The sequence below is a fragment of the Phyllobates terribilis genome, unplaced genomic scaffold (genome assembly GCF_046119375.1).
Source record: "Phyllobates terribilis strain yellow unplaced genomic scaffold, ASM4611937v1 Scaffold_116__1_contigs__length_5312468, whole genome shotgun sequence".
In the NCBI taxonomy this organism is placed as follows: Eukaryota; Metazoa; Chordata; class Amphibia; order Anura; family Dendrobatidae; genus Phyllobates; species Phyllobates terribilis.
In genome coordinates, this window is record NW_027362876.1 from 164157 (window position 1) to 178460 (window position 14304).

The 14304-nt window shown below is 43.1% G+C and overlaps 1 protein-coding gene across 1 annotated transcript in view; it reads left to right on the forward strand.

Moving 5' to 3' along the window:
* The window catches only part of LOC141201449 (uncharacterized), a 62090-nt gene that overhangs the window by 41463 nt on the left and 6323 nt on the right, over nt 1-14304 (forward strand). The window contains exons 9-13 of the mRNA XM_073663441.1: nt 13026-13107; nt 13237-13416; nt 13500-13623; nt 13707-13804; nt 14003-14093. Coding sequence (XP_073519542.1) covers nt 13026-13107; nt 13237-13416; nt 13500-13623; nt 13707-13804; nt 14003-14093 — 575 coding nt within the window. The remainder of the gene's footprint in view (nt 1-13025; nt 13108-13236; nt 13417-13499; nt 13624-13706; nt 13805-14002; nt 14094-14304) is intronic.

Here is a 14304-nt window from a genome sequence, read left to right on the forward strand (position 1 = left end):
CGGCCGATCAAGAAATAGCGGCCGTGCGCCGCTGCTGGGGGAGCGGTCCGGGCCCCCCCTCCCGCCACTGATGCCGGTATGTGCCGCGGCGGCGGCCCGCACATATAATGAGGGCAATCCGGACATAGACATCCCGCCCGGAGCCACGGGCCCTCTGGAGGCTCGGGGCCCCGGGCAGTCGCCCGGATTGCCCTCATTATAATCCGCCTATGGGTGCTCATATCTAACCTCAGGCCATCCCCTCAACACTCTTCTCCACTTTCCGGCTGTCTCCTCAGCGCTCCTCTCTTCCCTCAGACCATCTCCTCAGCATTCCTCTCTTCCCTCAGACCTTCTCCTCAGCGTTCCTCTCTGCTCTCAGGCCATCTCATCATTATTCCTGTCTGTCCTCAGGCTAAGGCTCATTACAACATTGAACATCACAATGTGCCCTGAACCAACAGCAGAAAGTATAGAAGAGGTTTCCCCTATCAGTGTTCTGTACACAATCTACGAGCCTGTGTAACAAATACTATAATCCGCATTACTCACCTTCCCCTGCTCCAGTGCCGGCTCTCTGCTGCTGCTCGGGTCTTCTTTATAGGCTGCAGTTGTGATGTCATGTCTTTAGCGTGTGTGATAACTGCAGCCAGTCAGCGGTCTAATGCGCTACAGGTGTGATGTCACCAGGGCTGAAAATTTAGTATCTAACAATTTTTCCGTGTCGCCATTTTCTGAGACCCGTAACTATTTTCATTCTTCCATCGATGGACCGGAATCAATGATTATTTCTTGTTTTCTTCTTTTTGTTGATACAATTTTGGAGGAAATATGACATTTTAATAGCTTTTTATTACATTTTTATGTGGAATTGTGGTGGCCAAAAACATTATTCCTAGTTTTTCGATTTGTACCATATACAAAAAAATATTTCAAAATGTTATTAATTCAGGAAGTTATGTACATGGCAATACCGAATATTTTTTTAATGTACTGGGCAGCATGGTGACTCAGTGGTTAGCACTGCAGCCTTGCAGCGCTGGGGTCCTGGGTTCAAATCCCACCAAGTACAACATTTGCAAGGAGTTTGTATGTTCTCTCCGTGTTTGCATGGGTTTCCTCCGGGTTCTACAGTTTCCTCCCACACTCCAAAGACAAACTGATAGGGAATTGAGATTGTGAGCCCTGATGGGGACAGCAATAATTATGTATGTAAAGAGCTGCGGAATATGTTAGCGCTATATAAAAGTAAAGATTCTTATTATTATTATGTATTACATTTTGCTATTTACTTTGGGGGGGGGGAAGCGGAATCATATAAACATTTATTGTTTGTGTTTTTTTATATTTTGTCTTATACAGTACAGACCAAAAGTTTGGACACACCTTCTCATTTAAAGATTTTTCTGTATTTTCATGACTATGAAAATTGTACATTCACACTGAAGGCATCAAAACTATGAATTAACACATGTGGAATTATATACTTAACAAAAAAGTGTGAAAGAACTGAAAATATGTCTTATATTCTAGGTTCTTCAAAGTAGCCACCTTTTGCTTTGATGACTGCTTTGCACACTCTTGGCATTCTCTTTATGAGCTTCAAGAGGTAGTCACCGGAAATGGTCTTCCAACAATCTTGAAGGAGTTCCCAGAGATGCTTAGCACTTGTTGGCCCTTTTGCCTTCACTCTGCGGTCCAGCTCACCCCAAACCATCTCGATTGGGTTCAGGTCTGGTGACTGTGGAGGCCAGGTCATCTGGCGTAGCACCCCATCACTCTCCTGCTTGGTCAAATAGCCCTTACACAGCCTGGAGGTGTGTTTGAGGTCATTGTCCTGTTGAAAAATAAATGATGGTCCAGCTAAACGCAAACCAGATGGAATAGCGTGCCGCTGCAAGATGCTGTGGTAGCCATGCTGGTTCAGTATGCCTTCAATTTTGAATAAATCCCCAACAGTGTCACCAGCAAAGCACCCCCACACCATCACACTTCTTCCTCCATGCTCCACTGTGGGAACCAGGCATGTACAGTCCATCTGTTCACCTCTTCTGCGTCGCACAAAGACACGGTGGTTGGAACCAAAGATCTCAAATTTGGACTCATCACCGTGTCTTTGTGCGAAGCAGAAAATGTGAACGGATGGACTCTACATGCCTGGTTCCCACCGTGAAGCATGGATGAGGAGGTGTGATAGTGTGGGGGTGCTTTGCTGGTGACACTGTTGGGGATTTATTCAAAATTGAAGGCATACTGAACCAGCATGTCTACCACAGCATCTTGCTGCAGCATGCTATTCCATCCGGTTTGCGTTTAGTTGGACCATCATTTATTTTTCAACAGGACAATGACCCCAAACACACCTCCAGGCTGTGTAAGGGCTATTTGACCAAGAAGGAGAGTGATGGGGTGCTACGCCAGATGACCTGGCCTCCACAGTCACCAGACCTAAACCCAATCGAGATGGTTTGGGGTGAGCTGGACCGCAGAGTGAAAGCAAAAGGGCCAACAAGTGCTAAGCATCTCTGGGAACTCCTTCAAGATTGTTGGAAGACCATTTCCGGTGACTACCTCTTGAAGCTCATCAAGAGAATGCCAAGAGTGTGCAAAGCAGTCATCAAAGCAAAAGGCGGCTACTTTGAAGAACCTAGAATATAAGACATATTTTCAGTTGTTTCACACTTTTTTGTTAAGTATATAATTCCACATGTGTTAATTCATAGTTTTGATGCCTTCAATGTGAATGTACAATTTTCATAGTCATGAAAATACAGAAAAATCTTTAAATGAGAAGGTGTGTCCAAATTTTGGTCTGTACTGCATATATATATATATGTGTGTGTGTGTGTGTGTGTGTGTGTGTGTGTGTGTGTGTGTGTGTGTGTGTGTGTGTGTATATATATATATATGGGCAGAGGAAGTGGGGGGGTAGGTAAGGTTGCAGCTGGACACGTTGTGGATGAGGGGAGGTATGTGTCCCCGAGGTACCAAGCTTCGGTGATGTAGGACCCGGAGAAGCAGGCTCCAGCACACATAGTGCTGAGAGGGAGTTAATGGGCCCGGATTAAAGGGCTGGGTTTTATGAGCAGCTGAAAGAGCTGGGGGGGGATCAGCTGCTCACTTACCTCCAGTCCAGGTCTTGGAAGGCCTGATTTAAGACAGCTGCGCCTGTCTCAGTGTGCTGTTTGCTGTGCAAGGTGAGCAGACCTTGCATGTGCTGCTCAGAGTCTGCTGGAGGCAGAGAAAAGCATCTGCATTTAAACGGCTGAGGCCGTGCTCTATATGGAACTGCTATTTTATGTTTTGTTCTGTTATACCTTTTCGGAACCTGAAAGAGGCTGTGATATTTTTGTCTCCTGCCTGGTTTATGGACATTTAATAAACCACCAGTTTGTTTGAACCTACGGACTGCATCCCTGTGTGAACCAGCGCCTACCGTAGAGCTGACCCCTCACAATAAATATATATATATATATATATATATATTTATTTATTTTTTTTCCATTACTCTCCTTAGGTGTCCTGCCTATTTTTCCCCACTTCCACATAGTGCTATAACCATCTATAGTGTCCTATAAAGTATTAGCCCCCCCCCCCTCATTGCCATATATGACTCGCCCCCTGGGCCGTGGGGCACTCGGATCCGGGCAATAGGGAAACGGTGGGAGTAGTAGTGGCAACCCGGTTCCGTGGCTCAGGGTGGTCAGGCCAGTGGTAGTCCGTTATGTGCTGATGTTTATGTCTGACTACGCCACCCGTGGATTGCGGTTATTAGGAACCGCCGCTGCATGCAGACCGCTGGGGCTGATGAGGTGTGCAGCTAGGGTAGTGTGACTCCCCACGGGAAGAGTGCGGCCCCAGGGCAGTATAGTGGATGGTGGGAGTGATGGTAGTGAGAGTCCCAGTGCTGGTAGCGCTGGAGGAGCAAGGAGCACACAGACAACAGGTTGCAGTCCAGGGTCTTTACTAGAACAGGTAAACTGACCCACAAACAGTCCCGGCTAGGAGGGGACCTGGATGTCTGAGAGCAACGGGGAAATTGGCCCTGGTCAGGGTGAGGGTGTAGGCCTACCGTGCTTTCTGCGCTCCTTCTGGCTATCTCCTCCTTATAGAGTAACAGCCCACGTTTCTGAGCTTTCCGTGTATTCTCGCCTGTATGGCCTGCGACGTGGGTTCCTTTCTGCTCCCAGCCTTGTACGGCTTTACTGGTCCCTTCGGTTGTGGCAGGGCCTCCAGGCTTCTTAGGCCAAGGAATATACAGTCCCTTGCGGACTGGTTCTCTGCTGGGGGATGTGGAATCCTTCCAGCCTCAGACACCAAAGTCTGGTAAACTAAGTCCGTTTCTGCCAAGACAGGCTCTCTTCGCCTCTTGTCTCTGGCTTGTGGCTCTCCTCCTGCCACACTTCCTCTTAGGTGCAATCAACTTTCTGTCCCTGCTCCACTCTGGGACACGTCTCAGTGCTGAGACAGGCCATCCAGTTCTCTCTAACCCTGCCCCCAGTACCAGCTTTTATAGGGGCAGCCAGCTCCCCCTACTGGCCTGAGACAGGAGGCATTGCATACTAATGTTCGCCTGACTAGAGAACCTCCCCCTTGCTCTCAGACACAGCTTTAATACATTTTGTGGCATCCAGGCCAGGGTGACACATATACAGTAATGTTCCTCATCTTTGTTACCCCCATAGTTTTAGTGCCCCACACCACTAATAGGGTTCTTCTCCTCTTTTGCTGTATTCTACAGGATATGGTTGTAATCATTTATTTTTTGTAACACCTGAGCATACACTGCACCCTGCTAGGTGCAACCATGCCAGTGTTTCTTTTTGTATTACCATAAAAAAAACAGTGCACCCCTAATACACATTGAAAGAACTGAGAGATTTAAACTTGCTTATAACATATCATAATCACAATGGAGACAAGCTTCAGATTATTACCCAACTATTTTCACTTTTTGGCTTTGTCAGGGGTGAGATGTGGAATCCACGTTCTATGGATTGAAGGATGATTCCTGAACATTGCACCCATAGCTTGTAGCAGGTGAGAATAAAAAATAGGTTTCTTGATCACTTTGAAGCATACACTGTGTGCGCAATTATTAGGCTAGTGAATATTCTGACCATATCATCATTTTTATGTAGATTTTCCAAATACAAGCTGTATAAACTTAAATGTTTAGTGGATGAAGTAGATCAGCTGATGTGTATTTTGTAATGAGGGGTGTGTGGCCTATGGATATTGAAACCCTTTATCAGGGGGGTACAATTATTAGGCAGCTTGTTTTTCTCTGGCAAAATGGGCCAAAAACAGTTTTTACTGACTATAAAAACTCAAAAATGGTTAAGTCTTACAGAGGGATGCAGCACTCCTTAAATTGTTCAGATATTGGGTGTGATCACAGAACCTTCAAAAGTGTATATGATCACAAAAGAAAAAAAAGAATAGCATTAACTGCAAAAGATTTCAGAAGACTCAAATGTGAAGCATCCAGGAAGATATTATCCTCTTGTGCTGTCCTATTCCAGAACTACAGCCTTCCTGGAGGCCAGAAGTACAAAGTGTTCCGTGCTCAGAGACAAGGCTGAGGCTGAATACCGACCACCACTGAACAAGATACAACAAAAGACTTGTCCAAGAAATATTTAAAGACAGATTTTTCAAAGGTTTTATGGACTGATGAGAGTGATTCTTGACGGACCAGATGGATGGGCCCGTGGCTGGATCAGTAATGTGCACAGACCTCGATTTCGACTCCGACGTTAGCGAGGTGGAGGTGGGGACTGCTATAGGCTGGTATTATTACATATGAGCTAGTTGGACCTTTTCAAATTGAAGATAGATGCAAAATCAACTCCCAAACCTTCTGCCAGTTTTTAGAAGACACTTTCTTTAACCCCTTTACAGCCCATGACGTATTAATACGCGTCTGTGCCCTGGGCTTTAAGAGCCCGACCAGTATTAGTACGTCATCGCGATCCTGCGCGCACACAGGCTGTGCGGGCGCGATCGCCGCCGGGTGTCAGCTGATTGTCACAAGTGGATTGAACATGTCAACAAGTGGATTGACTCACATCTGCAACCTCTGGTTGAATGTCTGCCCTCCTTCCTCAAGGATACTGGGGACCTTTTGAGGAAGGTAGGTGGTCTCTATGTTGAGGAGCATGCCATTCTGGTGACTGCAGATGTTGAGTCACTATACACAAATATAAGGCACTCTGATGGTCTCTCCGCAGTCAAATTCTTTCTTGATACGTCATCATTACCTATACCTCTGAGGAGCCTGATTCTTGAGCTGTTGGAGTTCACCTTGAACCATATTTTTTTCATTTTCAAGGGGTCCTATTTTCTGCAGCTCCAAGGGACAGCCATGGGCGCGGCCTTTGTGTCCGCTTATGCTAATCTGTTCCTGGGGCTGTGGGAAAGGGACCTCTGCCTGTCAGATTGTGTCCTTTTTTGGACGCACTACATCGATGACGTCCTTATAATCTGGCAGGGCTCACCCACTTCTCTTGAAAATTTTATGAATGAATTAAATTGTAATAACTATAATATCCACTTAACATATCAATTTGATCCCTATCGAGTGGAGTTTTTGGATGTCTCCCTGAGAAGGGATACATCTAATTGCCTACAAACCTCTGTGTTCCGTAAACCAACGTCAACAAACATGCTTTTGCATGCTAAATCTTCTCATCCTCGGCACATGATCCAGGCGGTACCTGTGGGGCAGTTCCTCCATATTCGGAGGATCTGCTCCACGGACACGGAATTTGAGAGACAGGCTGTGGAATTAAAGGAGAGATTCTATGCGAGACGATATAGCCGGCGAATGATTAAGCAGGCATATAGAAGGGCAAAGTCCTCCTCAAGACATGATTTGGTCTATCGGAGCCAGGCTAATAGAAATAAGAAGGAACAAGTACGTTTTGTTACCAACTTTAATTGCCAATTTCCTCGTTTGAGGAATATTTTGGCCCGTTCTTGGCACATCCTTAAAGCTGACTCAATAATATCACGCTTTATCTCGGATAGACCGTCTATTTCTATTAGACTTTCGAGGAACCTTCGAGATCATTTGGTACATTCACACTATGAGAATGCGGCAGGTATTACCACTTTTTTGGATGGACAACCCAGGAGGAGTGGGTGTGTACCGTGTCGTCGATGTGTAGCATGCCCTAACGTGGAACGGAGTGATACATTTTCTAAAGTAGATGGATCTAAGGTATATAGGATTAATAAATTCATCACGTGTACTACCAAATATGTGATCTATTTTGCGACATGCCCATGTGGTTTTATCTATGTGGGCATGACCACCCGCCAATTTAAGGTAAGGGTCCGGGAACATGTGTTGGCCATTTTTGCCGCAGTCGACCACATGGACACATCCACCGTGAAGACAATTCCACGCCATTTTAAGACCTACCACAATTGTGATGCCTCCCTATTTAAGGTAAGAGGTATAGACTGCATTATACCAGGTATACGGGGTGGAAAACTGGGTCTTAGATTGGCCCAGATGGTGTCCAGATGGATCTGGACTCTGAATACCTTATATCCAAACGGATTGAATGAAAGCATCAGTTATTCCCCCTTTCTCTGACCGGTCATCGGATAACCGGGTGTCTATGCGCGAGTGCGTCTATAAGGCATTCGCTCATGGTTACCCAGGAATATAATTATGGGATTCAGTGGATTACACTTTAGTTTTAGATGTTTTGTGTATGTTTTTATCATGTGATTTACTTTTGTTTTTTATTAAATTTTTATAGATTCATGTTGTGCTTTTGGGGTATTCTTCTCCCCTTTGTCACTGTGGACACTTTCTTATGGATATGTGAGAGGATTTCTTCTTGGATGACCAAAGACCAAATACCACTGCGAATTTTGAAAAGGAATAATCGGATATGGACATCTCTTGCTTTTTCATTGAATTTTATACCCGATTGTATGGAGGATTGCCCTGCATGATATGCTATGTTGGGGGTATAATGATATGTGACTAATTAACAATAGTTTGGGGTCAAATAAGCTGTGCGGGTATTAATTAATAATCTTGGGACCTCCTCTTGGATGTTTCCCGTTTTACACCATTGTTTATTTATTTTTTACCCTTTGAATATGATCAATTGTTCTATGCCAGGATCCCTATGACATTGTTTCCCTCATTAACATACCTTATGATGTCCGCCTCACACTTTTCTTCCCTTCTCCTCGTTTTCCTTTCTCTCCTTCCTTTCCACCCCTCCTTCCTTCCCCCCCCCCTTTTTTTCTTTTCCTCTCTTTTCTTTTTCCATGTCCACGTTCACTATGGGTGTTTTTATTCACCTCTCACAGTCATGCCTTGAAGTTTATATGCACAATATAGAAGGTAACATTGTAGCCAAGTACGCATGCGCGTCGCGGTGCCCTGGGTGCCCGCCGGCTCTCTGTATCTATAATGACGCTTGGCAATGCATTGCTTGCCGGGGGTCATGTGACGCGGAGGCTGGCCGGCGTCTTGGTCTCCGTGGTGACGCATGTGTCACATCCGGCTCCACGCGAGTGCCGTACAGCGTTGCCTGTCTCCAAGGTGATGGCAGCACTATTTCCGGCATGGAGCGCCGGCTGGCGCCTATATAAACCTGTCGCTCCATTTATCTTCATGCCCCCTGAAGAAGGGAGTGTGAAACGCACGTCGGGGCATCTCACTGCACTTGTGTGCTCTCCCCACGGGTCCCCCTGTCTCAAGCTTCCTGGATAGAACTCCGTGACTTGAAATCCCTGGTATGTATTAGCAATCAATACTTATCTGTACTCACTAGCATTTACTACAGGGATTGCTCATTGAAGGGAGTTGATGAGTAATTACCTCTCATTTTACTCTTTATATATTATAGAGGTGATTTACTTAACTACCATGCATATATATATTTATTGACTTTGATTATTAACCACTGTTGCTATGACAACAACAGTTTGGTGTATTCTTTTTAAGCCTGAGTCATATGATTGTAATAGTTGGTATATGTGGGGTCCTTTGGGGTAGTGACTGTGTTTGTGAGAAGCTTTTTTATGCTACCACTGTTCTCAAGTTCACTTTTTCCCCCTTTTTTCCCCCTTTTTTGTGCCTTATATTTATAATAATTAATTTTTTAATAATAAACTTTATATGAATTTCTAAAGATAAATCTTTGGTAGTCCCTCTTTCGTTGTTTTCTTTGGTCTTCTTATTAAAATTTAACGATGGGATTCAATTAGTCCTTCCATGGATATATATATCATTGATGAATATTATTTACGATAAACCCCATTTGGGGCATATGCACTATCGTGTCCTATGAATTGTTATGGTTATGTGCAGGGAGCGGTCCCGCACCGCTCCCAGCACATTAACCCCCGCAATGCTGCGATCGAAGTCGATCGCAACATTGCGGTGGCAAGGGGAGGTGATCGGTATACTCAACTCCTCTTCCGGCCTCCAGCGCTGTCTGAAGGAGCTTCCCGGGTGTTGCCATGACGACCCGATGTCATCATAACATCCGGGTCACCAGGCAGCAGGAACATTGTTTGGTCTTGCGCAGTGCACGACCACACAATGTTCTCACTGTGCAGCGCTGACTGCCTGCATGGCACAGGGATGGTGCTCCATCCCTATGCTGAGGAGGCGATCAGAATAAAATAAGTGAAAGTCCCATAGTGGGACAAAGTAAAAAAGTGTAAAAACTCTCAGAAAGTGGAAAAAATTTTTTTTTAAAAATTGTAAAAATATTTAAAAAAAAAATAATCCACCAAAAATAAAAATATAATGTACCCATCAATAAATATTATTATGAAAAAAAAGCAAACAAACAATAAAAGTACACATATTTGGTATCGCCGCGTCCGGAACGACGTGACCTATAAAACTGTCCCACTAGTTAACCCCTTCATTGAACACGGTAAAATAAATAAATAAAAAACAAAGCAAAAAACAATGCTTTATCATCATACCACCAAACAAAAAATGGAATAACATGCGATCAAAAAGACGAATATAAATAAAAATGGTACCGCTGAAAACGTCATCTTGTCCCGCAAAAAACAAGCTGCCATACGGCTCCATCATCCAAAAAATCTAAAAGTTATAGCTCTCAGAATAAAGCAATGCAAAATAATATTTTTTTCTATAAAATAGCTTTTATTGTGTAAAAGCGCCAAAACATAGAAAAACGATATAAATGTGGTACCGCTGTAAACGTACTGACCCGAAGAATAAAGCTACCTTATCAATTTTACCACACGCGGAACAGAATTTAAAAAAAACAAAAAAACAATTCATGAATTGTTGGTTTTTGTTTATTCTGCCTCCCAAAAATCGGAATAGAAAGCGATCAAAAAATGTCACGTGCCTGAAAATGGCACCAATAAAAACATCAAGTCATCCCACAAAAAACAAGCCATCACATGACTCTGTCGGCCAAAATATGGAAAAATTATAGCTCTCAAAATATGGCGATGCAAAAACTAGATTTTACAAAAAATGCGTCTTTTAGTGTGTGACAGCTGTCAATCATAAAAACCCCATATGATTCTGGTATAACTGTATTCGCACCACCCGAAGAATAAAGTCATCTAATCACTTATACCACAAGAGGAACGGCGTAAAAAATAAACTCTCGGGTTAGGGTTGTGCTAGGTTTAGGGTTGTGCTCTTTCAAAAGTAAGAAAAAAAGATGGCGATATGGCGACTAGTGTTGAGTGCAAGTGCTCGCTACTTGAGTTTGCATTGGGTGCTCTGGTATGCATTGAGTATCGTGGGTATTTCAGTGACATGCTCGAGTCTCCGCCCCATATGCTTCGCGGCCAAAAAAACGTTGCGGAGATTGCCTGCCTTGCCTGTTTAGACACACAGGGGCTCTACAAATACGACATGGTTCCAATTTGTTAGCGGACACCATGTCACGTTTGGAGAGCCCCTGTGTGCCTAAACATTGGAGCTCCCCCACAAATGACCCCATTTTGGAAACTAGACCCCGCAAGGCACCTATCTAGATGCATAGTGAGCACTTGGAACCCCCAGGTGCTTCACAAATTGATTCGTAAGAATGAAAAAGTGGGAAAAAAAACACTTTTTTATTTTTACGGATTAATTTGTGAAGCACCTGGGGGTTCAAAATGCTCACCACCCATCTAGATAAGTTCCCAGGGGGGGGTATAGTTTCCAAAATGGGGTCACTTATGGGGGGTTTCCACTGTTTAGGCACATCAGGGGCTCTCCAAACGCAACATGGCGTCCGCTAATTATTCAAGCAAATTTTACAATCGAAAATTCAAATGGCGGTCCTTCCCTTCCGAGCCCTGCCGTGCGCCCAAACAGTGTTTTTTCCCCACATATGGGGTAAGTGCGTGCCCAGGGGAAATTGCACAACAAATTTTGGGGTCCATTTTTTCCTGTTACCCCTGCGAAAATAAAAAAAATTTGGTCTAAAGTAACTTTTTTGTAAAAAAAAGTTAAATGTTCATTTTTTTCTTCCACATTCAAAAAATTCCTGTGAAGCACCTGAAGGGTTAATAAAGTTGTTGAATGTGGTTTTGAGTACCTTGAGGGGTGCAGTTTTAGAATGGTGTCACTTTTGGGTATTTTCTGTCATAAAGACCTCTCAAAGTGACTTCAAATGTGATGTGGTCCCTAGAAAAATGGTTTTGTACATTTTGTTGGAAAAATGAGAAATCGCTGGTCAACTTTTAACCCTTATAGCTCCATAACAAAAAAAATTTTGGTTCCAAAATTGTGCTGATGTAAAGTAGACATGTGGGAAATGTTATTTATTAACTATTTTGTGTGACATGTCTCTCTGATTTAAGGGCATAAAAATTCAAATTTTGAAAATTGCAAAATTTTCGCCAAATTTCCATTTTTTTCACAAATAAACGCAAGTGATATCGAAGAAATTTTACCACAATCCTGAAGTTCAATATGTCACGAAAAAACAGTCTCAGAATCAGTGGGATCTGTTGAAGCGTTCCAGAGTAATTACCTCATAAAGTGACAGTGGTCAGAATTGTAAAAATTGGCCTGGTCATTAATGTGCAAACCACCTTGGGTTGTAAAGGGGTTAAGCAGAGGTACAGAAAAAATCTACATCTTTAAAAAAACAGGATTGTTCTGCGGGACAATGCTCAATCACAGCATTGAAGTCTTCATTGCTCAGTGCCCGGAAATATTTTAAAGATGAAAGACTAATGACATGACTTTTTCCTCACTGGACCTAGACCTTACTGAGAACTTTCGAGCTTTTCTTAAACTCGAGATTTATGGTGAAGGAGAACAGTCCCCTCTCTGATCAGTGTCTGGGACTATGGTTGGTGCTCCCCACAAAGATGAACGTCAACAGAGTAAGAAATGAATGGACTCCATGGATGGATGGCTTATCACTGGTGTTGAGAAGAATGGTGGCTATATTGGTCACTGATATATATTTATTAATTGTCAGAAATGTATTCTATAACAGATGAAAATAAATAATTAAGATGGAAAATTTTCATTTTTCATATAGTTGCATAATAATTCTGGACAGAGATATTCTGCTAAGACAACACCTCACGTTTACTTTGTTAAATATTCAGGTTTCAGGTTTATTACCCTTTGGATTGACCGACAGCACTGGAGATGTGAAATAATAAAAGTAATCATCAAAAATACAAATTATCTAATAATTGTGCACACAGTGTAGAGAAGGTGGTGGAGTTAGAAGAACTTATCTTGGAGTGGTGAGATATAAACAAATAAACCATTAACATATTTTATTGGCTGTACAAAGACTGCTGTTTCTTTATATTGTTAAATTACCTGAATTATTTTATAACTTCCGTAATCCCAACTGATAGCACATAGGTATCTCTGTCTGACCTGAAGATGTATGAAGTGCTCTACCACATTATTGCTTCATACCGGCATCACAATGCTGTTAATTTTTTTTTATTACACAGAATTTTATATATTTTACACCAACTCATCTTCAATTCACTCAGATTCACACAATATGAGATACTAATAATTTATCTATATAATTTTCCTATAGAAGAATGGATAGAGACAGAAGGAAGATGGTGGAGAGGATATTACACCTCACCCCAGAGATCCTCTTCCGGCTTACTGGAGAGGTGAGAGATTCTGATGACGTCAAATTACATCATTCTTATATATGGGAATAACAGATGGACAGAACTGGAGAGGTGAGGACTCTGGAAATGTCTGGAGGGAGATTTATTAATGTGTCTCTCCATAACCAGGATTACACAGTAGTGAAGAAGACCTCTAGTGAGCGCTGTCAGGACCCTGTGTCTGAAGGATGGGGAAGACCCCTGAGCCCAATCACTGGACCTCCACCTCACCCCCTGATACATGAGGACATCAATGACCAGAAGATCCTAGAACTCACCTACAAGATGATTGAGCTGCTGACTGGAGAGGTGACACTGCTGGGAATGCTGGGACATTATACAGTAACGCTATGAAGGGATCGGGGGGATGACGGTATCATTGTATGTGTCAGGTTCCTATCAGGTGTCAGGATGTCGCTGTCTATTTCTCCATGGAGGAGTCGGAGTATTTAGAACTACACAAAGATCTGTACAAGTTCGTCATGATGGAGGTTCCCCAGCCCCTCACATCACCAGGTAATAGACAGGGCTAAATACACATGGCCTATAATTATCTGTATGTAAAGAATGAATTCAGTCCCTGTATGTGTTTCCTCCAGATCTATCCAGTAAGAGGTCAACACCAGAGAGATGTCCCCGTCCTCTTCTTCCACAGGACTGTAAACAAGAAGATCCCAATGTTCCTCAGGATCATCAGGTAGATGGAGAGAAGGTGTCATGAGCTCTCCCCTGTGATGTGTAGATGACTGTGAAGGTCTTGTGTTCAGTCTTGTTTTATCCACCAGTATTATATGTTTTATACTTGTGTAATGAGAACGGTGGAGATGGCAGGATTAGAGCTGATCATAGATGTGACTTCTCCATCTGTCTGTGACTTTTACAATATTTGTTTCAGGGTGAAGATCTGACCCATATTAATACTACAGAGGCATATGTGAGGGATGATGATCGGTGTAAGGAGGAGATTCCTACATATGACTACCCAGGTGAGTAGTAACCACTAAATGCAAAGAAGCCACAGATTCTTCTCAAGTACCGGCTGTGGCTGCTTTATCAGTGGTGTAGTGCTGTTGTGTCACAATTGTGTGATCACTATTTTACCTCTAGACCACAACATTTTCCTCCATCCAAAAATGTTCACATTACTTTTTGTAATTGTGAAAGACCTTTTCTGTAGGACTTACAAACTTGAGGATC